The 25427-nt window shown below is 33.6% G+C and overlaps 1 protein-coding gene across 9 annotated transcripts in view; it reads left to right on the top strand.

The window, feature by feature from the left end:
* The first annotated feature begins 444 nt into the window (after nucleotides 1-444).
* The window catches only part of LOC106064043 (ARF GTPase-activating protein GIT2-like), a 34149-nt gene continuing 9166 nt past the window's right edge, over nucleotides 445-25427 (top strand). For 3 of the 9 annotated variants that reach the window (XM_056005938.1, XM_056005946.1, XM_056005948.1), the window contains exons 1-20: nucleotides 460-547; nucleotides 4806-4923; nucleotides 5448-5582; nucleotides 6312-6445; nucleotides 6565-6677; nucleotides 6894-6993; nucleotides 7106-7192; nucleotides 8054-8184; nucleotides 8347-8441; nucleotides 8868-8913; nucleotides 9064-9115; nucleotides 9519-9591; nucleotides 10469-10566; nucleotides 11758-11881; nucleotides 12153-12304; nucleotides 12823-12894; nucleotides 19769-19897; nucleotides 21426-21623; nucleotides 22265-22336; nucleotides 23170-23285. In XM_056005938.1, coding sequence (XP_055861913.1) covers nucleotides 5522-5582; nucleotides 6312-6445; nucleotides 6565-6677; nucleotides 6894-6993; nucleotides 7106-7192; nucleotides 8054-8184; nucleotides 8347-8441; nucleotides 8868-8913; nucleotides 9064-9115; nucleotides 9519-9591; nucleotides 10469-10566; nucleotides 11758-11881; nucleotides 12153-12304; nucleotides 12823-12894; nucleotides 19769-19897; nucleotides 21426-21623; nucleotides 22265-22336; nucleotides 23170-23285 — 1853 coding nt within the window. In that variant the 5' untranslated portion in view covers nucleotides 460-547; nucleotides 4806-4923; nucleotides 5448-5521. Of the gene's footprint in view, nucleotides 548-605; nucleotides 826-4805; nucleotides 4924-5447; nucleotides 5583-6311; nucleotides 6446-6564; nucleotides 6678-6893; nucleotides 6994-7105; nucleotides 7193-8053; nucleotides 8185-8346; nucleotides 8442-8867; nucleotides 8914-9063; nucleotides 9116-9518; nucleotides 9592-10468; nucleotides 10567-11757; nucleotides 11882-12152; nucleotides 12305-12822; nucleotides 12895-13071; nucleotides 13129-19768; nucleotides 19898-21425; nucleotides 21624-22264; nucleotides 22337-23169; nucleotides 23286-25427 lie in introns of those variants that run through there. The other 6 variants (XM_056005939.1, XM_056005945.1, XM_056005942.1 and 3 more) reach the window with 6 other exon arrangements.

The following is a 25427-nucleotide window of genomic DNA, read 5'->3' on the forward strand; positions in this document are numbered from 1 at the left end:
AACAACCAACAGACTTTTATTTAAAACGAGGTGGGAATAATACCCTGCCCAGCGTCACTGTCGGATAATATATAATAATAATAAGGCTTGTCTTGGAATTCTAGTACTTGTTTAAAATCCAAATTTGACCATACGTTACGAGAACACGCGCGACCCGTTAGTGATAAAGAACATTTACACCATTATGATAGATCTATAGATCTAGATAGGCACTAAACTAATGAAGAAAGGATTCGGGCATGTCGACCACCGGGCCTGCCGACCACCGGGCCGCGAATGGATCTTTAAGAGTCGTAAACGTATATCGAATATTTATAAAACAAATACATCTATAGGAACTAGCTTGAATTTAACTTAACTTGAACCAAAAAAAGCAATATGTTGTTTTGTTGGTTTATATCTAATTGGAAAGGATGAATTACACAATTACAATGAACAAATGAGTCATCGTTTGCGACATTCAATTTTATTCTTGGTCATGTCCAGGAAGAATTGAAAGGGAAAAAAAATGGATCTTCGTCTATGAAAGAATCTGTGTAAATAAAATGTAGATCTAATGTTTTTATGAATATTGCTAGCTTCGACTCTTTATATTCTGCTTATTTTTCTGATCTGTGAATTTGTAAAAAACATTAAATTATTTTATCTTTAAGTAACATCTGTATTATTATATAAGTCTAAGAAGATTGATAAGATCTAGACCGTCCGTAGTGTAGTCAGTAGTAGTAGTAGTCTAAGAGTGTTACTAGACAAGAGTTACTGAGAGTTACCCAGTTAGTCTAGAATCTAATTCCGAGACTTAGACTAAGTTAAGTGAGTTACTGAGTAAGTCAAAACTAAGTCTAAGTTAAAGTTAAGTTAATCTAGAATCTAGTCAACTCAATCTTTTAAAATTTAATTACTCTTAAAAATAATAAATAAGTCTTAGTCTTGTAGTCTTGTCTTAGTTTAGTCTTAATACTTAATCTTAACTTATTAAGTTGACTTAGACTTAGACTAGATTAGACTTAGACTTAATACTAAAACAGTAACACTTAACACTTCTCTAGTTCTAGTTACTAGTAGTAGACTGTACTCTAACTCTAGTAGAGTCTAGATCTAGAGTAGTTTATTTAATTCAGACATTACAGTGATTACATGAATTCTGACACTTGCTGTTTTTGTGGTCATTAAATCTTTATTTTGATATTTAATATGAAACTAGTGCGCTGTATAATGTGCTTGTCCATTTTCCAATGATTCTGACCCAATTTCCTTCCATTTAGTTGTCTTTTTATTGTAAGAAAAAAGAATTTCAAATGTCTAAGTCAGGTTGTTTTTTCGGTTATTTTCTTTATTTTCTTTACCTCTTCTTAGGGTTAAGACTATACTTTAGTTTTTGGTTGGCTAAGTCTAGATGCTAATGATCCCAGCAATATTTATTCTGTTTTTGGAGCTGATTTATTTGATTATAAGCCAAGTTGTTTGATTCCTTACAAAAAAAATTAGGGTGTTACGATTTTCTTACCAAAATTTATTTCAAACAGCCAGTTTTGAACATCAATGTTAATGATCTTATATTATATTATTATATTATTTTTTTGTTTGTTTTTGTTTTTTTAATAGAGAATAAATGGGCAAATATTTTGAGTGAGCTTGGTACATTGAATGAAGTTAAATACCTAGATCTAGACCTACTAGATAGAAATTTCTGATAGATCTAGATTTATAGAGAGAGAATATAGAGGATTCAGCTATTTAGGCAAGAATGGCTATCCTAACCTGTACTATGCTACAAAAGATCATCTGTATTAGAAATTTACTAAATTAATAAACAAAAAACACAAACATTCAACACACATCTAATCATGCAAACATAAAAAGTCTAAAAGTCTGTGTAGCAATCACTATCCCAGTGACCTAATTGTGGTAGAATAAGTGTGTTTATATTTTTATTTTTTGTGTTTGTATTTATGCATAATTTGAAAACATCTTAATGATTTCATGTGAGGGGCTATGCCTGGGGATCTTAAAATTTAGTTAATGTTAATATAGAATTTAAATCTGAGTTTATTGATGCCTAAATATAGAGACTATCTGAAATAAATTATGGTGTCCGGAATCAAATAATGTGGGTCAAATTTGTCTGAATTAAATGAAAACACATGACCTCTTTAACCTTAATATAATAACAAATATAGGTTAGGGGTACAAATATAAGTAGTCATCCTTATTCTCCTTAAAATCTAAAGAAGATTTTGATACTTCATTTTCTTTTCTATGTCAAAGTCAAACTTTGAAATTTTGGCCTATATGTGTCCGAATAGCATAAACTACTCTAGTTCTAGCTAGACTGTGACACTACTAGACTCACTAGACTTGTCACTAGAATAATTAGATCTAGGTCTGGAAACTAGAATCTAGTTGACTAGTTATATAGACTAGTTAATACGGAGTTAATAGTTTAATTAGATCTAGATCTAGTTACACTTAGTCTTAGTGATTAGTGATGGTGTGACTTACTGAGTTACTGAGTTAGTCAGATTTACTAACTCAGTAACTTAGTTGATCTAGATTTTAGAATAATCTAGATTTAGATCTATAGATAAATAAGTTGAGTTAGTTTACTTACTGATGAGTGTCACTCTGTGACTGGTGTGACTTTATGTATGAGTAAACAGTCAAGACTCAAAAGTCAATCTAAAGAAAGTCGTCTTAGTCTTAGTCAAGTTAGTCGTGTTAGTGACTTTGTCACTCATAGGCTTAGCCAGTATTACTATTACTAAACTTTAACTAGAGTAGATCTAGATCTAAATCTAGTAGAGATTTACACATTAAAATTATAGTACATTCTAGATACCATATAAATTATAAATACTATACTCTATATAGGTTATTCTAAATAAGGTACCTCTCTAGATCCATGACTGATAAAAATAACTATTTTGATGCCTATCTGTCTTGTAGTTAGTGTTGCCTGTCTGACTTCAACAGGATTACTCTGGAGATATCTGGGTTTCTTGTGCATGTGTATTTCAATGCGACTAACCAACAGGACAGATTACACTCACGATTAACAAGTGAAGAAATGAAGTCCAAAACCGTTGAACAATTCATATAAAGGTTTAATCCAGCAAAAAACCACAGTCTCTGTTGATAAAATACGTCCTACCCTTATGAAATCCTATCACCAACTGATTTTCTGTCTCTAAGTAGCCTCTAACCAAACTAAGTCCTACCGTCACTAGTCGCGTTCAAAATCCGTCAATTATGGTGCATCTCTACATAAACTAAAAATACTAACTGTCTAACACTATGTAAAGAGTGGACTAAGTTGTGAATAGTGGTGTTTCTTCTTTCCAACTGTTCCACACAGCTCTTAAGAAAGTGAGCCCAAAGATAAAAAAAAATTTGATACATTTCAAATTGAATTAAACATTTGTTAAAAAGGTTTATTAAATAATATTTATATTCAAGACTTATTTGATCCTGGGGTGGTCTGAAGGGTTCAACTATTGAGCCTTGCAGGGAAATATAACCTTCTGGTACTTTCTGAGATCTATCTTTAGTCCCCATTTCTCAAATTGCCTGAAAAAAATGTTTTTCACTTTAACTTCTAAATTTGTTAAGCCTTTCAAAGAGGTTTATTGAGCAGAATATAAATAATATTTCTTATATCTTACAACATTAATGATCATACAATATGTAAATATATATATTAGGTTGACGTAACATCCAATTATTTTTAAAAGCATTTCTTTACAGAATGCATACAAATGTTTATAAGTATAATTCTTGGCCACACCCAACCATATTGAAATTGAAACAGAAATATTGTGCTAATTTTTAATTTAATATAAGAAAAGAAAGACAAATTCTCACAATTAAGTAGATTAATGTATTTATCATTTATTATAATCAAGTGCAGAAACTAAAACATAATGCTAAAACTTTCAACAAATTGCAAATAGGTTCCTTCCTTGAGCTGTCTATGTTTATTATCTTTTCCTTAAGTTTTTTTTTTTATACGACCTCCAGTGTTTCTGATTTTTTTTTACAAAGCTTTTATATTATATCAACTCACTGTCTGTCACACCCATTCTCAAATCAAGCAGAAACTTTGCACAATTACTCATTGACACAAGACAAGATATGAATAAATAAAAAAAAGTAATCAATTAGATAATTAATTACTGGTAATTCATTATTTAGTTAAATTGCAACAAGGAAACTAAAACTTCAGTATTCACAGTTATGGCTAAATTTTTTGGGTTTAGTCTCCTTAAATAATTATTGTTAATGCTATTTCTCCCTCACACATTCCCTGATCAAGTTGATGGTTTAAATAATTATTTAAACCTAAAAAAAAACATGAATCAATAAACAAAAATACTCAATTAGTCAATTAATTATTGGTAATGAATTATTTGGTTTGATAATGGATAAGGGAAATAACTTGTACATTATTGGTAGATATAGCTTTTAGGACAGAGTTCTTCCCCTTTTAGATTAGCTTTGTTTTTTTTTTTAAGAAAAGGATTTTTAATATTTTGCTTGTTTTTTGTTGTTTTTACCCAAATCACTGTTGGATGTTTCTTACTGTGACCAGCATAGATTCATAATAATATTATATATATATATATATATATATATAGTTCGTCCATCGTGGTTCGATGATGACCACTTTGTCATCCAGGGGGCTGAGGGCTAATAATATTAAAAAAGCCTATACTTCCATGCAACCATTATATCTTTGTTTTATAACAGCAACCACTAAATTTAGATAAATTGTACAACTTCATGCCTTTACCAATATTTTCTATCAGTTTAGAATGTTTCCTGCCTCATGATCAAAAGTCCACCCACAGTTCACCCTCTTGTGAAGAGAATGATTTAAAAACATGGATTTAAATTTGAAGGGATAAGAATCTAATAGTTAGCAAGGTAAATTTGTTTCTTTCCTTTTTTTTTTTCTTTCTGTTTTGATATTTAGAAACCTATTCTTAAAAGACTTTAAGCAAGGAGTAATCATTTCAGTCCTTAACAGATTTCAGATCTGATCCTTTCAAACGTTATCATTTGCATCAGAATGCTTATCTTGAAATAAGAAGACTTCAACCTGAAATTAATTTAAAAAAAAACATTTCTAATACTTCCCTTTGCTAAAATTAGTATGAAGCAGTGTATCTTTGGAACAATGTTCTTCACATCCTTGACCTTGACCTTAGATATATTTTTTCTTCTTTAAAATACTACTTTGATTGGGATGAAAAACAATTGGTCTAAATCCTTTTCCCAAGTGTCATTCTTATTTCTCATTCTCATACTCATTTCTGTCATACTAATTTCATGTCATATTTTTTTTTTTTCTGTTTCTGGCTTAAGTTAAAAACACAAGAACATAAAGGTGAACCTTTCTACTTGTAACTATTATTTTGTTTCGAGAGGATTTCTTGTGTTTGTTTCAGGATTGAGTTGAGTGGGCTCGGTATATTAAACTACCACCACGGATTCAAAAACAAAGCGAGTTGATCAGAAAAAGATGACAATGTCCAGGAGCAGCATGCGACCTCCTCCAGTTTGTGCCGATTGTACTGCTGCAGGTGAGGATAGTAGTCTTACCCATTTTGTACATCAAAATATAATGTTTGCCCAGAAAAAAAAAATTCCTATATAGAGTGCTATCAAATCTTTTGTGTGTTCTGTTTATATTGGTAAAGCATTGTAGTTTGTGTTTCATTTATATCACACTAATATATGCTGGTACTCTTCTTCATCGTTTGTTCACATAGGACATAATCATCTTCTTTTTTGAAGTAACGTCTGTATTATATAAGATAAGATAAGATGTTATTTCAAAATAACTTGGTCAGTTGTTGTTTTTTTTTTACTATTTTGGACAGAGCTTTTTTTAAATGGTAATATATAATTTTAAAAAAATCCATTTCTAAATAGCTTTCATGGGAGTGTGTCTGTCTTAATGATGCTGGTTGTTGTTTTTTTTTCAGATTAATGGTTCTCAAAATGATTAGGTTTCTAGTCTATATTTTTTTGTTTTGTATCTAAACAGAAGTATAGCAACTAGATGAATGCCCTAAAAGTTTGATGTAACCACATCTTGATAGAAGAACTTGGACTAGATAAATTATTTCAGATTTGATATACCCACAGTCTCATAGTAAACGTAATATAAAACTCAATTATTACAATGGAGATTGGCTGGGAATCAATAAAAAAACAAACAAACTGGAATCAATAAAAACCAATAAGAAACAAACTGAGTTCAATATATCAAGGTTTGATTGCATGTTAATAGTTCTTTTCATCTGCAGATCCAACATGGGCATCAATCAATCGAGGCGTCCTTATCTGTGATGAATGCTGTAGTGTTCACCGCAGTCTTGGCCGTCATATTTCACAAGTGAAAAATCTTAAAAAAGGACTCTGGTCTGCAAGTCAGCATACAGTAAGTTTACAATAAGTACAATAAACTGTAACTATTAATAGTGAAATGGTGGTTACTTTACTACATAAGTCTTTTATTTTTATTGAAAATTCCTGCATTGTATTAATTTCGTCTTTCAGATGGTTTACAATTTAGCCAGCAATGGTGCCAATAATATCTGGGAGCATACCATGCTTGACCCTGCTCAAAATAAACACGGTCGCCGAAAACCTGGGCCCAGAGACCCACTGCAGTAAGTGTTTAATGATAAATATTTGTAAGAAACATTTTGTAATTTTAAAATTGTTACAGATTTTTTATTCAAAGATTCTTTTTTTAGATACCTTATGCCAGTTAACTGATTCAAGAAAAAATAATTAAAAAAAAAATGACTTGATGCTGACAATTATAATTTTGCGATTTGATAATTGATTTCTTTTTTTCATTTTCAAATTCATTTTTTTTTCAGCCCGAACAAATCAGACTTTATCAGAGCCAAGTATCAATTTCTGTCATTTGTGAACAAACATAAAGACAGTGATGCCAGCTCTTTAGATGATGTTAGCAGGGTAAGAGAAATGGATAGTTGGAAAGTCTCCAGCTTTGATGTTCATGTACTGTGTCTACATAATACCAATATTCTTTTTTTATAACTGTTTAATATTCTGTTCTTTTATTTAGGAACTGCACTCAAGTGTTCGAACAAATAATGTGGAGACGTGCCTACGTCTGCTGTCCAAAGGGGCTGACCCAAACTATTTTTACAGGGTAAGCAGTAACTGTATTGTGTTATTTAGACTGTAAATATCTTGTATAGATTCCTGTTAATTATTAAATTCTGGAACTAAATTCTAGTATGACTTCTTCTTCTTCTTCTTCCTCGTTTTCATTATTTTGTTAGAGCGTTCAGATGACTAGATTAATATACGAGATGAACTGCGCAGTGGTTTCCAAATCAGGGAGTTCTCCATGTAGTTTTCTTTCTATAGGGGTGTTTTGGGGCCAGTGTCTTGTTCAGGCCTCTTGATAAAGAATCTAGTATGGCCAAAAATTGTGACTAAAATTTCTCAGTAATTAGAAATAAGCTAGAATAAAGATAACCAGGGCACAACAGGTGTATTTTTTTTAATACTGCTATGATTCTCTAATGATTAGGCTCTTTGCTAACACTGCACGTAACATAAACAGCTTAAGAACTTGACAACACAGGCTCCAAAATAACATGATATTTTTATAATTAATAAATACTGTACAACTGCCTTACTAAACTTGACTAGTTTATTTCTCTGTCTCATCTTGGAATCATGATGCTTCTGGACTCACATTTTCAGCCTGTCTGGCTGTGCTGATCTGTCCTGGTCTTAATCAAATCGTGTGGCTCTGATACTTCTTGAAAACAATAGAAATGATCACATGACCATATCCCAAGTGATTTAATTGTGGAGAGTTCATACCAGCACACTGTCCTATAGGTCCATTCCATCATAGTTGAGCACTAGTATCATGCTGACCTGAGTCACATGTGTCAGCTGATCACACACACACTGCTACTTCTACCCGTGTCACCACATTGGTTATAACGATTCATTTATAGAACAAAACAACTTAGTATTGTTTGAATATTCCCAGGAAAAGGGCAATAGTCCTATTCATGTAGCTGCTCAGGCTGGTCAGACATCACAAGTTGAACTTCTGTGTGTATATGGAGCTGATCCAGGAGCTAAAGATGCCAATGGACGCACTCCATATGACTATGCTAAGTACTCTGCTTTTTTTTTTTTTTTTTTATATAAACATTCTCGACTCATAGTACAATACATAATAAACATTTTATACACGTGTTTAGTAATCTTGTACTAGGTTTTACTAGGTTAATCCATTATTGCATTGATGACGCTAATTGAATTTTTTAATCTTTTCAGAGTTGAAGGTTTTTGTGATCTGGCGGACAGAATAGTTGAACTTCAGTATGAACTGACTGACAGGCTGACATACTACATCTGTGGTCGCAAACCAGGTATGAAGTGTCTGACAAAGTGAAAGCTTATTCTAGAAGCTCAAAGACTTCTTAGACTTAATGCTAAGATTTATTAGAGAGTTGTATTAAAAAAAAATTAATTTGTTTGACGCTGTAGTCATTTACATCAGGTTTTCATTTTGGTTTTTATTCATTTTCAATTATCTACAGTTTTGAATGTCAATATTCAAGTAACATTTAGTTTTTGAGAAGTCATTGACATTTATGCTTTAATTAGATGTAACAATTTTTACGCAAAAAAAATAATTATTATTTGTTCATTGCTTAAATAAATTGACTGGAATTGTTACATATTTTTAACGATGTAAATAATTACAAAACGAAAAAAATGAACGAATCGGCAACTTTGTTTGAAATGTTTTACTAATCCTTTGTATCATTTTGTTTTTCTGTCTGTACCAACAGATCACAGAACTGGAATACATTTTAAAATTCCTGAACTTGGAGACAAGTAAGCTGGTTATTTCTTATATGTGTATGTTTGAGTGTTTTTTTTTTCAAAGCTTGTCTGAGTGACCATGATCTGAAGCCAAGAATTAAAACTTAAAAGCTCCTAAAGTATCATGTGCATTGAAAGTGATGTTGTTTTGTTTCCTTTCAGTAATGCTGACCTATCAGAACTTGCCAAACAAGCCAGGAAAAAATTGCAAGCTGTAAGACTTTTTTTTTTTCTGTTTATTTTAATGAAGTTTGTGTACATCATCATCGTTCCTTTGCATTCCTGATGGAACATAGGGCCTCAGTAAAAACATGCCACTCTTCATTTTCTCTTTCTAGGTTTTTTAATGGCTTCCCAGTTCTTTCCTATCCTCTCGGCTTCATCTAGTACACTGCGTCGCTACATTCTTTTTGGTCTTCCTCTACGTCTTGTGCCACGGAGGTTCCACTCTAAGGCTTGTCTAGCTCTGTTAGTATCTTTCCTAAGGGTGTGACCAATTTATCTCTCCTTTCTCTCGAAGATCTGAACCTCATCTCCCACAGTTTGGTGTTTTCTATTTTGTCGAACCAGTGTATTTTGTTTGGTGTACATGACGTGACTCATTTTTTGTGTTTCAGCTTCCAAACCATTTATTTGAAGAGTTGGCAATGGATGTCTATGATGAAGTAGATAGGCGAGAGAATGATGCAAGTAAGTCTCCGCTATAATATTGATTGTTCGTGTTTTTTTTTTGTTACCTTTTATTTTTGCTGTCTTAGATCACCCTCAAAGCCTCTCCAAAAAGCCTTCAGTGTTGACCGTGCCACCAGAAGCACATGATAGAGCATCATGGCTTCACACCGTGAAAACTGGCGCACAAATTGCAGAGGGTAAGAGAACAGCGCTGGCAGAATAAAAGCGTCAGAGAAAAAAAGCAAGGCCAATGACTGGAATAACCTGCCCGGGCTCATGTAGGTCTCACCAGCCACACGAGGAGGCACAAAACCCCAGTGGAAAGCCCTCCAGCCCCCTGGATGACAAAAGTGGTCATAATCGAACCACAGTGGATGAACTATACATTAGTCCTGTGACTTACTTTATAGAGATGCTGGTTTGGTTTGAGAAACCTTATCCCTCCACTCTACCTTTGATCAGTAGCTGTCCTTATCAAAATATCAACAGAGAAGCTGGTCCACTGTACTCAAAATTGTCTTTCTGATCCTGATAAGTTAATATTTCTTCTTATAATAGTCATGGTTTTCTGGATGGAGCATATTTGTAAAAAAAAAGTTTTCATTTAGATTTAGATATTTAGATGTGATTGTTGGTTTATTAGATTGTTCAGGTTTCTGTAATGGAAAGTAATAGGTATTTTAAGGCATAGACCTATGTTTTTATAGTTCTAATATTTTGATACTTACAATATTTTAATTGTCAGATATTAAGTAAATTAGTATCTAAACATAATTAGTTATTCCAAAGAATGGTATTCTCATAACATTTGAACTATTCAACTTGCACTAAAGCTACATTACCCATTAAAGCTTCACAAGGTATTGTCACTTACTATATGATGTGTATCTTTTAGTTTGGCTGTCAACTCATGATCACACCTCAGTATTGAGTGAAAGGCTTACAGTCCCACATCTCCCAGTAAATCCAGAGCTCTCTACCACAAGAAACCAGGTAAAGTGCTCAAAACTGTGTACAAATATGGGGGAAATGTATTCAATTAAATTTATAATGCTTACAGTTCAGTTGTACTTTTTAAAAAATATTTAGATAAATTGTTCTGGTCTTTGAGAGGCCTTAAGGAAAACAGGCAGTCTGGAGTAAGCTGTTTCTGCGAGATGAAGCTGTTATAAGGAATTATATTTGCGGTCGAGAGGCAGACTCGGTTCCATATTCTCTGTCGGCAGCCAGTCTAGGAGACAAGAAACTCCAAAATAAAACCTACAGCCATCTGCTGTCTACAGCCGTCTCAGACTACTGAGCCCCTGTGTTTGACATTTGGCCTAAAGCCTGGTTTTGTTCTGTACAATCAACACACCTAACCCAGGCTGGATGCTTATAGTGTTTCATGAAACCTAAATATGCAGGTTCCATCTGGGTTGGCATTGTCATGTGAAACAGTGCACTCATCCTTAATCTTCAAAATCAAAGACATTGCTATTAGATGAATTTATGTAGCTAAATGTATGCCCATCACATAATTGATTGATTTCTTCAATACAAATATCTGTTGTCATTGCAAGGTTTGCGACTAAAATAATAGCCTAGAAAGTGTCTAGAATTCATTTTTTCAAAAGTAGTGTTGCCAGTGGGCAATGGTTAAGGACTAGTGCTGTCAGTTTTGTTCATAATTATCATGTTTCCCATTTATCAGATGATTGTGAAACACTAAAGTGTTTATGGAGGTTTTGTGAGAACTATTTCCATTGTAAACAAAGCTAAAATGATTACTGAAGATAGATAAAAAAAACAAACAACAAACTATGGGGTTTAATTATTGTAAAATGTTAGTTTGTAAAATGTTTTACATGTTTCGGATGTTCCTTCAGAGTTGAAGATAGTTTACGTCTTAGTCCAAACCTCCCGCAGGACGACGGGGGATGGGAGCGAGCAAGGATTTGAACCCTCGACCATCGATAAATCCAAACGACAGTCCAGCGCGCAAACCGCACAACCAGGCAGCCATCCTTGTTACCTTTTATGCCCTTTTAAATTAAATGCACTTTCGACTCTGTTCTAAAATCAACTCTCTTTCCTTTGTGTAAATGCACTTTCTGCTCTGTTCTAAAATCAACTCTTTCCTTTGTGTAAATGCACTTTCGGCTCTGTTCTAAAATCAACTCTCTTTCCTTTGTGCTTTCATAGGGTCGCCAGAAACTGGCAAGATTTAATTGTAGAGAGTTCACTACCTTGGTTGTGGATATCTTGCATGATGCAAGGCGGAGACAGACGGGAATAACTGCCCCATCAAGTGCACTGAAAGACCCAGGTAAAGAATTTAACTGTTGAAAACAATATCTCCCTCTATGTTACAGGGGAAACAGGCGACTGAGTAGTTGGAGTTCTTGGCTGCTTATTAGGAAGATCATATGTTCACCTTCTGCCCTTCTCTGGAAAATTAAGTCATTTTGCTAGCATAAAATGATCTTTTCTTTACGCTGCCACAGGAATGTATGTTTAGATCTCCAAGAAAAACACAGTAGTAGAAAAGCTAAAAATTGTTCAGAGATTTTTCAAAATGAACTTAATACTTCTTTCAGACAAGATGGGTTTGAATTCCCAGAGAATCAGTGCTATTAGTGATGACGAGCCTCTATACGACAGTGTGGCGTCAGATGAAGATTACAGCAGCATCGACACCCAAAGTATTAAGAGTGTTCGTCAGGAGATGAGACCTGATATTACTGCAGAAGTATGTCAATGACTTTCTATTCTTTGATCTTTGCTCATTTTTTAAAATATATTTGCAAACATTTCTTATTTGTATGTTGTCTATATAGCCGTCTATGTAAGTCATAGTAATAGTTAATCAACTTTTAATGTAATACATTTAAAAAAAAAACAATAATACTAAATATACTGACTATAATAATGAAATGATGTAATTCAAAAGCTTTTGTGGTAAACCAGTTTATTTGGTAGAATGATTGGGTTGTACAAGTATAAGATATTCATTTCAGTTTCAAAATATTTGTTTGCAGATAAAGTTACAGTGAATTTTATTAAAGTTTTAATTGTAATCTTTTGTTGATTATATAAATAGTTAAATAGCATTTGATGATTATTACTAGTTTAAAATTTGGGAAGCCAAGTAGTAACAAGTCAAGAAAACATATAAATTCATTTGATAATTTTTTAAATCTTTTACATTTTGTCTGTTTTTGTTTTTATGTTGTTGTTTTTTTTCAACTTTAAACATTTCATTCAAAGAGACATTCAAAAAAACACTCTTTACCATGTCTCAAGACGTCCAAATTGCACTCGTCGTACCTCCGAAGAAAAGTGAGATGCCAGAGGATTTTAAAATTATTTTTTTTTTATAAACATTTCCTCTTACAGCTTTGTAATGCACTCCCAAATATATTCACACACACACATGCTTGCAAGGACGCACACACCATATGTATGTAGGCCACCGCCGTTCTCACCCCTTTAAAGCCTATTTCTCTCCCTTGTCAGGGGCTCCTCAAAGGAAACCGTACCAACTCACCGTCTTCTATGATTTCATTCACTGAGGTGAGGGTGTCCATTGCACAGTGCATCATGGGAAAAGTGTTTTGAGTCTATTGCTCTTCTCTCCCTTTAATAATCTACCTACCTCCGCTGTTTACCTGTGTTGTTTTTTTTGTGACTAACTTGTTTGTTTCAGATTGACTGGACACAGAGTTATTACATTTTGTCTGTCCAGATCAGGGTGTCTCAACCTATGGTCTGTAGACCAGGGACATCAATCATATTTGTAGTCTTAGATCATGTTTTCTAAAACTATGGTCTCTAGATCAGAGATATCAATTATTTTTGTGGTCTAGATCAGGGTTTCTCAAACTATGATCTGTTGACCAGGGACATCAATTATCTTTGTGGTCTAGATCAGGGGTTGCTAAACTATCATACATGGTCCTTAACTAGGACCCAATAATTTATCTCTGATCCTACGGTCTCAAAAGGTTGAGAAACACTGATCTAGATGATGTGTTTAAATTTTAACTCTTTGTGATATTTTGAGTAGACTGTGTGAAATACTACAAAACTTGTGTTACGTGCGCATGTTAATGTAAATGTGAAATGGTGCGAATGCGTGTTGAACGGGGAGGAGAAAAGAAAATGGAGAAAATAGAAACGAAATAGTGTTCTAGTGTTCATGAGAATTAAAATGAGTTCTAAGCGATGACGTTGTTGTTTTAGTGTTAATGTACTGTTTAAAGAGTCTTATTCTAGAAAGGAACGTAACAAGTGGCGCCCAACGTAAAGGTAAAACCTACGTAGTCCTTTATACACAGTTGATCTCCTGTCAACAGATAGTAGAGATATCATATTATATATTCTAGATCTAGTGATAGGATACTATTCAATTTGATTAATAGTAATAGAAAATGGCGGACAAGGCTGAGGTAGCAGCGTTGAAAGAAGAGGGAAGGTTGTTAGAGCTTGAAGGGGCAGAACTAAGAAAATACGTACAAGAAAGGTTGATGGAGAGGGAGAGATTAGCAATGGAAAGAGAAAAAGAAAAGGAGAGATTAGCAATGGAAAGAGAAAAAGAAAAGGAGAGATTAGACAGGGAGGACAAAAGAGAAAGAGAAAAAGAAAAGGAAAGATTAGACAAGGAGGACAAAAGAGAAAGAGAAAAGATAGCCATTGAAAGGGAAAAGAAAAACGAATTAGTTGCCATTGAAAGAGAGAGATTGGCGTTCGAAAAAGAGACGGCCGAGAAAAAGTTAAAAACAACCCAAGAAAAAGAGAGTGATAGAAGAAAAGGGGAAACTACAGGGAACAAACTAGCAAAGTATAAAGGTGCAATATTCGAAGAAGCTAAAATGGACATAGACATTTTTTTGAAGAAATTTGAAATTGAAATGAGGGAACTGGAATACCCCGAAGACAAATGGTCATTCTTATTATCGAAGTCATTCGTAGCAGAGGTTCCATCGAAGATATGCATGAACCAGAGCAGCTATAGCGTGGTGAAAGAACAATTACTACGAACGTACGGAAAAACAGAGGCGTACTACCGTGAACAATTTGTTAACTGTGCGATAGAAACAAATGATGACCCACAGACATTCCTGGACAGAATGACCAGTAGTTTTGAAAATTGGACTGAAACCGCTAAAATAGAAAAGACCTTTGACGGTTTAAAGACATTTCTAATGATAGACAAAGCAATTTATGAGTGTCAGGAGGAATTAAAAATATTTTTGTTGGAGAGGAAACCAAAAGCCATAGAAGACATAGTGAGACTGATAAGGGCTTATAAAGTGGCACATCCCGATAAGAAACTATCCAGAGGCAGTGACATAGAAGAAATAGTTGCATTTAACAGAACAAGAGATACACGAGACAACTACATCAACAATGGAAGACGATTTAGATATGATGAACAAAATAGGTTTAGAGGACAAGGAAGGAACCAAATGGGTAGTAGACAAGGACATTTTTATAGTAACCGAGGGCGATACCAAAGAAATGTACAGGGAAGATACGGCGGAGTGAGAGATAGAAGAGATCAAAGCCTTTCAATGTTAACATGTGCAGGAAGCCTAGAGTATTTTGAGACTTTCGTGGGAAACAAAATAGCAAGGACGATACGAGATTCAGGCAGTACAATTGTGGGTGTTAATAAGAAATTAGTAGAAGAACAAGAATATACCGGCAAAACCAGGAATTGTGTGATGTTTGATGGGAAGACTGTACAATTACCAGTTGCTAGAATTAAAATTGATACACCATATTTTACTGGAATTGTGGATGCATGTGTAATAGACCATACTCATATTGATTTGATTATTGGAAATATTCCAGGTATAAAGAATTGCAATGAAAAGGATATGGGAAATTGGAAGAAGTGTTTCGGAATGAGTATTACTCGATCCAAATGTAAGGACCTGGATGCAGGAGATCTGGAAAAATTATTTCAGTTACCAGATAAGAAAAAAAAAAAAGAAGTATTAATAGGAAACTCAGAAACATTAGAACTTAATGATGTAGTATTCAACAAGGAAAGGTTTATTACAGAACAAAAAAATGACCCAGAGATGCGTCAGTTGGCCCAGAAAGGAGGTAGAGGAGGAAGATTTTATATAGAAAGAGGAATTTTGGTAAGAGAAATTGAGTCACAAGGAAGAAAAATTATACAGGTTGTTGTACCAGCTGAATTTAGAAATGTTATATTGAAGAATGGGCATGATGAAGCATATGCAGGCCACATGGGAATTCACAAAACAAAACAAAGAATATTTGGGGACTTTTATTGGCCATCTATTAGCAAAGACATCAAAAATTATGTGTTGTCGTGCAAAGTTTGTCAAATGAAAGGCACTAAAAAAATCAGAGCTCCATTACAAAAGGTAGATATACCAGAAAGGCCATTTAGGAAGATTGCGATTGATTTGATTGGACCCATGCCGGTGATATCAAATAGGGGTCATCGATATATTCTAACTGTAATAGACGTTTGCTCAAGATGGCCAGAAGCGATCCCACTAAAAAGAATTGAAGCCAGTGATATAGTTCAAGCGTTATATACATTATTTACACGGTTTGGATTTCCTGAAGAGGTACTGTCAGATAGGGGCACACAGTTCCACTGCCAACTAACGACAACATTTTTGAAAATGTTTGGAATTCGGCAACGGTTTACAGCCCCGTACCACCCGCAGAGCAACGGTATTTGTGAACGTTTTAACTGTACGTTAAAGAAAGCGTTGTCGAAAGTAGCAGATGACAATCCCAAAGAATGGGATGTGGCATTACCCTCAATCCTTTTCGCATACAGAGAGAGCCGTAACGAAACCACGGGGTATTCGCCATTTCAGATGATTTATGGAGGAAATCCAAGAGGCCCAATGGCAATCCTAAAAGAACTAATACTCCCACAAGAACATGTTGGAAATAAAGAAAGTTACGATATAGTGACAGAAACTAGAAATAAAGTAATAAAGGCTTGTGAGGAAGCGAGCAAACATGTGCTTGATAAAAATGAACTAACACAGTCTAGGGTGAATGAACACAGGAAATTGACCAAACTAGAAGTAGGTCAAGATGTTTTGGTATTACTAAAGGATAAGGAGAATGTACTATTCACGAAATGGTTGGGTCCTTATAAGGTAACAAGGAAAATTAGTGATGTGGATTATGAAATTAATATTGATTCAAGGCTGAAAATATTCCATGTGGATATGCTAAAAGAATTTAGGTCGAAACAAAAAAGTGAAAAAAGCAGTAAAGAAGACCCATTGGTCATGGGTACATCCGTGAGTGTAGACATTGAGACAGAAGAAAGATTGGGACACATAGAAACAATTTCAACCGATGCCAGTCAAACATGGAAAGATGTGGAAGTGAAGGGAATTTCGTCAGACAGAGTTAAGGAAGTAACAACATTATTAGAAGATTTTAAGAATATTTTTACAGATTTACCAGGAAAAACGAATATCATAGAACATGATATCAAATTAACAGGCAGAGTTCCAAATAAACTACCTCAATATGCTGTACCATTGCATCACAGAGAAGCATTACAGAAAGAAATAGATGAATTACTTCAATTGGGAGTGATAGAACCATCTAATTCGTCATGTGCTGCACCAGTTGTACTGGTTAAAAAAAAATGTGGTAACATTAGACTGTGTGTAGATTACCGCCAACTAAATAAAGTTACAGAATTTGACCCATTCCCAATGCCACAGGCAGAGGAAAAGTTTACTAAATTGAAAAAAGCGAAAATTTTCACCACGTTGGACCTTTCTAGAGGATAATGGCAAGTACCTCTAAAGGAAGAAGCTAAACCACTATCCGCAAAGACACCATTCGGAGTCTATCAGTGGAATGTGATGAGTTTTGGCTTAGTAAATGCCCCAGCCACTTTTAACAGGATGATGGCAAAGATACTGGGCCACAGAAGAGACACTATTTGCTATTTAGATGATATCTGCATCTTCAGTGAGGACTGGAACGAACACTTACAGAGTCTAAGAGAGATATTTGCTATTATCAAGGGAAACAATTTGACATTGAAACCAACAAAAATAAAAATTGGACTTAGTGAAATTCCTTTTTTGGGATACAAGATAAAAAATGAATCAATTACACCACTGGAAGAAACAGTTGCAAAAATAATGGATATTAGTGTACCAAAAACAAAAAAACAAATTAGAAGCCTTTTAGGTCTATGCAATTTTTATAGAAAATTTGTTCCAAAATTTGCAGAAATGATTGAACCTCTTACAAATCTTACCAAGAAAGGGAAATCTAACATTATAGTTTGGTCTGAACAATGTCAAAGATCGCTAGACAAGATTAAGAGGGTGTTTTCTGAAAACCCAATATTAAAATTGCCCGATAGTACTAGAGAATTTATTTTGGCAACGGATGCTTCATCCATAGCTATAGGGGGCTGTTTGATGCAAGAGTATAGTGGAATTGCACACCCTGTTTTTTATGTAAGCAGGAAACTAACCCTTGCAGAGTTAAACTATGCAACTATTGAAAAAGAGGGGCTGGCAATTGTGTGGTGCATAACAAAGCTAAGTTTTTATCTGATGGGGGCTAAATTCCAATTATGGACTGATCATGCTCCGTTGGCATTTATTAATTTAAATAAATGTGGTAATAATAGAATTGCTAGGTGGGCATTACAACTGATGGACTATAAATTTGAGATCAAGACAATACCAGGGAAAGAAAATGTTGTGGCAGATACATTATCACGATGTACTTAGGTTGGTGAGATTGTGTAGGGTATATAATGATTACTTACATGCTGTTAAGAATTAATCTATTTTATTGTTTACAAGTGTAAATTCTGGCACGGAGTGTAGTAGATATTCCACAGAGGATTGTCCAATTGGGAGTATACACAACAATGATTAGTGAACAGATATAGATTTAAATTGAATTATAGGCGGGAAGTGGTATTAACGAAATCTGCATGATTACATAGAGATATGCATAGATATATATATGTGTCAATTGTTCATAATAACAATTAGTATTGTGATTGTTACTGTCACAATGGGTGAATATAAATGCTATATGTTAAATCTAATGTTAGAATTGTATTGGTATTAATATGTCATTGTGTATGATTTTGTTTTGTAGTACATTATGGTTCTCTATGTTACAGAGAATTTAAAGTAGTTTTAACTTGGAATAGGCTGATAAGATATGTGACAATTTATATTTGGGACGTTCGATGTACATCGAACTTGTTAAACAGGGGGGGTGTTACGTGCGCATGTTAATGTAAATGTGAAATGGTGCGAATGCGTGTTGAACGGGGAGGAGAAAAGAAAATGGAGAAAATAGAAACGAAATAGTGTTCTAGTGTTCATGAGAATTAAAATGAGTTCTAAGCGATGACGTTGTTGTTTTAGTGTTAATGTACTGTTTAAAGAGTCTTATTCTAGAAAGGAACGTAACAACTTGACATCTAGAAGTGGTTTTGCAATCATTGTGACATCAATTCCATCTATTCTCATTTTTTTTTCCTAACATTGTCAAGACTTCAATACCTAATCTAATGCTAAATCTAAGAAAATTAAACATTAAATGAAATCAGCTACAGCAACTTTAAGGACACACAATCAATTAAATAAACTTGAACTCATTATTATTAATATAAATTATCCATGACCACATTTTTTGTAGCAGCTTTCAATGCATCTCTAATATGTATAAGTTTAAACTCAGACTATGTAATAAATCTATAAATCAATCAAATATTTCATCAATATTCATCAATTATCTACTTCTTGTTTGAGTGTATTAAATTTTGTAAATTCATTTGTTGCTTGCTCTTGATATCTTAAGCTTGTGTAGATATTGGATTGAAATAAGCACAGTCTGCACTTTCTTGGTTTGACACTTACACACACAAACTTATTCACATTTTTTTCCCCTTTCTTAACTTAATTTTAAGATTTTATTCTGTATGTCAAATCTGTGTTGAATACAATACAAAAATTAAAAAAAAAAAGATATCAATTTGTTAACAATGTTTAGATAAAAAAAAGAAATATTTTAAAATTAAAATTAATAAATATAAATATGCATTAGGAAAAGTGTGACAAAATATAAAAGACAGAAAAAGTAAGCCTTTGTGTTTATTGTTTCGTTAAGTAGCAAAATTTAATATGGAAAATATTTTTATTTCCTCCAGAGTATGTCTGAGCAGCAAACGGATGCTCCAGTGTCATCAGAGGAGCTCTATGAAGTGCGCAAGCAGCTGGCTGCTTCTGCATTAACTATCAAACAACTGGAGCAAGCCAAGAAAGATCTGGAAAGAAAGGTGAGTCCCATTCTACCTTCAAACCTGTTTTAACTGGCACCTTCTCTTGCAGATTTGGTGTCTCATGAACAATACTAACAATGAAATGCCTGTACTTATAATATTCTTGGAGTAACAAAAAAGAGAACAAGTTAAAAATATAAAATAGTTTTTGTAACAAAAGTTAAATATATAAAATATTTTTTTTTTTAAATCTTGCTCATGTTGAGTGAAATTGGCATCAATTATTTTGAATCAACCATATCTTTTACACTATTGGGTAAGCTATTATATTCATATATTAACTTCAGAAAAAGCATTTTCTAGTGTAGGTAAGGTGTAATATTTACAAGACACTACTAATTGCACTAGCTTTACTGAGCATTTATTACATGAATTTGGATTCAAGATATATTGTAAATAAATATGCAAAGGAAAAAAAGGAAAATTGTCTTATAATCATTATAATAATAATAATATGCTATGTTTCTTTTTTGTTACATTTTTAACTCTTTCTCTCCTAATTGGCGATACCATCGTTGATATGGCCTCCTTAAATTAAATTAATGTTTGATTTTATAAACTTGACTTTGTGTTATATCAAAAGAGCATGCATTCCCTTTAATTCTTTACTAAATAAAACATTTTCTGATAACAAATGAAAAAGTTACTGAAGCTTAATCATAACAAGGGTGTCAAATAGTAATGAGCAAAATTAATAATTCCTTTGAAACGTGGAAAAATAATTACGGAGAGAAAGAGTTAAAATATTCCTCTCCACAACTATTGTAGGACCTTAATGGACTTCGTGAAAAAAATGCTTGGTTGATTCATATGCTCCGTCAGGCTAGTGATGTGAAATTAATATAGTTTTAAGGGCTTACACTGATATCAACAATTGATTGTTTGTTATAGCTGTTGTTGTTTTTTTTTTATTGGTAGTTTGTAGGTTATGTATGCATCTAGGTCACAAGGAGAAAACTTTTATAATTGTCAATGAATGCTAAATAGAGGATTAAAGAGAAAACATGTACTTTTTATTTCTCAAGATGTTATTTATTTAAATGAATTTGTAAATTAAAAGAAAAAAAGAAATAATCTGATATAATTGTTCTGATGTTTTTAAGTCTGTAAAATTCTAGTTTAAAATAGTTCTTGTAATGTTGGTTTTTATATTTATTTTTTTTGTGATTATATGATTAATGTTTTTTGTTTTTTTTAATTATGATATTTAATGACTTTATAAATGTTAGTTAGTCATAAATATTCATAGTATTTCTTGTAGACCTTTTTGTGGGTTTGTGTTTTCAATACGCCAGTATATTGTGTTTTGTTAAAGTTAAATGGCATTTCTTGTTATACCAATTTTACTAGAACTAGATGTAATCCTAGTTCCAATGTTATGGTAATAGAAAGACGTCTTCTCTTGTTTAGACCAAGTATGTTGCAATGTCAACTTTATTTTATTTTTTCTGAATTTCTCTTTTTTTTTTGTTTGTTCTTTGATTCATGCTAAAAGGATTTGTTCCTATTTCTCCTTTGTTTCTAGGTGGACACATTGTTAAGAGAAAATGCCAATCTACGTCTCAGTCATGATTTTTCTAATGTGGTTGTCAACGGGCTGGATGATCAGTTGGACAGCAATCATCGAAACAACAACAATGGCGATGCCTTCGACTATGAACTCCCTTCGGTGAGGTCAAGTGGTCCTCGACCTACATCCATGATTGAAATGAGCAGACATGTGGTAAGAGAAAATTTTAGGGGAGGATCCTCCATTTTTGTTTCTCGGACTTGTGGGATTGTTTTGTTTTGACACGGTTGTCTGATGCTTTGTGTTACGATGAAAGCCTTCAATAATTGTTATTCAGCTTATTCTACTGATTGATTTACTCTGTAGTTTATTCTGTTGTTCTCTTCAGCTTCAGTCTTGTGTTAGAGTTTTAGAATAGTGTTTATCTTGATTGACAGTTTTAGAATAGTGTTTATCTTGATTGACAGTTTTAGAATAGTGTTTATCTTGATTGACAGTTTTAGAACAGTGTTTATCTTGATTGACAGTTTTAGAACAGTGTTTATCTTGATTGACAGTTTTAGAATAGTGTTTATCTTGATTGACAGTTTTAGAATAGTGTTTATCTTGATTGACAGTTTTAGAATAGTGTTTATCTTGATTGACAGTTTTAGAATAGTGTTTATCTTGATTGACAGTTTTAGAATAGTGTTTATCTTGATTGACAGTTTTAGAATAGTGTTTATCTTGATTGACAGTTTTAGAATAGTGTTTATCTTGATTGACAGTTTTAGAATAGTGTTTATCTTGATTGACAGTTTTAGAATAGTTTTTATCTTGATTGACATTGTTGAGTAACTTCTTCACCTCCCCAGAACTCTGGCACAACAACTCCTATCATGTCGTCCACTTCTGTCACTAACATTGCCATGAGTGGCTCTGCCGCTGTAAGTATTTCTTTTTTTGAACTCGTTTTAATTAAATAGGATCAAAGAAGAAACATCATTGAGTCATAGGGTTTACTTTACACCTGCCTCCATGGCCTGAAGTTGGCAAGAAAATAACAAAAATTAAATAGATTTTTGATTCATCACACCTAGAAGTTATGTTCCATTTCTCAAACCTGAAATGACCCAATAAATTAACATCAGCCCATAAGATCAACATCTTATAAAAAAGGACCATATTTTCGTGGTCGAAAATAAGCAATCTCATTCCTGTGGACCTGGTTGTGAAGCCAATCTCTGCTAGAATAGCTAATTATACTTTACAACACAACTCAATATGGACAGTTCAGTTGTTTCAATAAATCATAGCATTTTAATTTCAGGTGTATTTTTATTATATCAATTGTTGACCAAATGTTTTTGACAACAAATAACAGGATTTGCTGATATCTGACTCACAGTAAAATAATTGGGTCAAAAGTTCTTGCTTTTTTTTTAGTTGTTGATTCATTTATATACGGAATATCAACATTTATCCAATAAAATGTAGCAAGAAGTACAAGTCAGTAGCTACAAAGTAAATGTCTTGTACAGGATGTTTAAAAAAACTAGAACAATACAAGATTACTAATTTTTTTCTTTTGCCATTTTGTTTTCAAAAATTTGATTTATTTTGTACATCTCTAGTCTCCCCTTCCCTTTGATTATACAATAATGATCAAAGCTTTGAGAAGATCTTTCCAACTCTTAGTGTCATTATGATGATTGTTCATATTCTAAATTTAACTTTGTAATTAAAATAAAATTGTGAATGAATCTATTGTTTGTTTTAGGGCAAGAGTAAAGGTCTCTCTGTGGCTGGCAGTTTCTCAGTGGATGACCCAGTTAGTCAGCCTGGGGGTGAAGGACATTATGATGTGCCACCTAAATCTCATTACTCAACTGATAGGTTGGTTTCAGTATAAAGTAGCACAGTTGACCCTTGATAGTCCGAACAGATTGGTCCGCTTAATTGTAAAGTAATACAGTTGACCCTTGATAGTCCGACACTTTTTAATTCAACACACTCAGTAATCTGACATGGCGCCGACTTGGTGACAGTGTATGCTTCAGCTGCACACGCATGCTTTGACATGCAAGTTTCACCTCTTCTCATGTGCTTCATGTCTCAAATGGTGATATGTTCTTGATTATCTTTCTGTGATTACTACTAGACAGTTTACCTCCTGTACAGCGTTGACTTTTTTGTTCCCTCTTTAATGATGGTGAACAAGGTTGGCAAGCATAACACATGACCTCTTCTTGAAAAACAGGAAATTATTAAGAGGTGCGACCATAGCTCAATTCTTTGAAGTACCGCTAACCTTTGGTAATCTGACATTTTTGATAATATCAATAATTCGACACCTCCCGGTCTCATAGCTGTTGGACTATCAAGGGTCAACAGTACTTCAGAAAGACAAGTTTTTGTTTCTTTCTTCTTAAAGTATCTTTTTTTCTTGGACGCTTGACCACTCCTTTAAGCTTGCTGAAAAAAGATTGCTTTTATAATTTAGAAGAATTGCCTCTATTAGATTGTCTGAATATTTGCCTTTATTACATGTGCTTACAGGGAGGTGTGGTGGCTGAGTGGTAAAGTGCTTGGCTTCTGAACCTAGGGTTCCGGGTTCGAATCCTGGTGAAGACTGGGATTTTCATTTTTCCGGATCTTTAGGGCATCTCTGAGTCCACCCAGCTCTAATGGGTACCTGACACTAGTTGGGGAAAATTAAAGGCAGTTGGTTAATGTGCTATCCACATGACACCCTCATTAACCATGGGCCAAATAAATAGATGCTTTTTGCATATTCTACCCTATAGATCACAGGGTCTGAAAGGGGAACTTTACTTGACATGTGGGCATATAAATGTACACTGTGAACTATTACGGATAGGCAGGGGTGCCACTTTTCCGGAATAACCCGGAAATCCGGGTTTAGAGGGGTCCTATTTTCCTCCCTCCGGGTTTGCCTTCTACAATTTTGTTAAAATCCAGGGTTTTAGTTGATTTAGATTTTTTCGAAATTTCTGGTCATTTTCCCCCGTTAATTTTTAAACAAAATCTACCAGTCTCATATCTCGCGATTCGCGAGACTTTCACTTTGCATGCGCACTAAGCTTTATTTACCGGTACAGTATTTTTTTTTTAAGTGACAAAAAAGTGTAAACATTCTTGATCTTTAGAGAATTTTTAGATCTACGGAACGCGCCTCAAATCGGCTCGATTTGGAGTCAGATCTATTTCTATGATCAATCTAGATCTGATCTAGACTGTAAAGTCTTGTATTTAGTATAGATATAGTCTAGATCTACTTGCGTACCTAGCGGCTAGTCCTAGATCTAGAAATAGAAAGAAAAAAAAATTCACGAGTGAGAAATTTTTTTTTTCTTTCCGTGTTTTATATTTTAATATTTGTATAGGTTCCATATAGACATAGAGCCTTAGCCTATGTCTAGACTAGTCTAGAGCTATATTGGTCTAGAGTATTCTAGAAGTAGGATCTAGATTTAGGATATTTACATCATTTTTAGATCAGAACTAGAATCAATGATTGAAGAATTAAATTAGTAAGTTTGCGTTCGCCTGAAGACTTAGAGGCTAGAAAAAATAGATTGATTGGTCAATAGATTTATACAAATAAATTATAATTATGTATAAGCAGTCCAGTCCAGTCCAGGGTTTGTAAAATTTGGAAATTCGGGTTTCAGGGTTTACTTGGTCTCATGGGTGGCACCCCTGCGGATAGGACTAAAATGTATTTCATGACATTATGACAGTATGACATTTAATGTATTTCTTCTGAGTAGTCACAAAATAAGGATGTAATTTCTAGAAAAGAATGACATCACATACTCATTTTGTAACTGTTTATATCCAAATAATTTTAACTCTTTCTCTCCTAACTGACAATACCAGTGTTGATTCCACTAGAATGTGGTAAATAATTATGAAGAGAAAGAGTTAATAGCTTAATGTGTTAACTGTAAAGCACCCAAGCCATACAGCTGGGAGAAACAGTGAATGGTAGACATTGAATTTTTTTTTTTTTTT

This window comes from Biomphalaria glabrata, chromosome 12 (assembly GCF_947242115.1).
Source record: "Biomphalaria glabrata chromosome 12, xgBioGlab47.1, whole genome shotgun sequence".
Lineage (NCBI taxonomy): Eukaryota > Metazoa > Mollusca > Gastropoda > Planorbidae > Biomphalaria > Biomphalaria glabrata.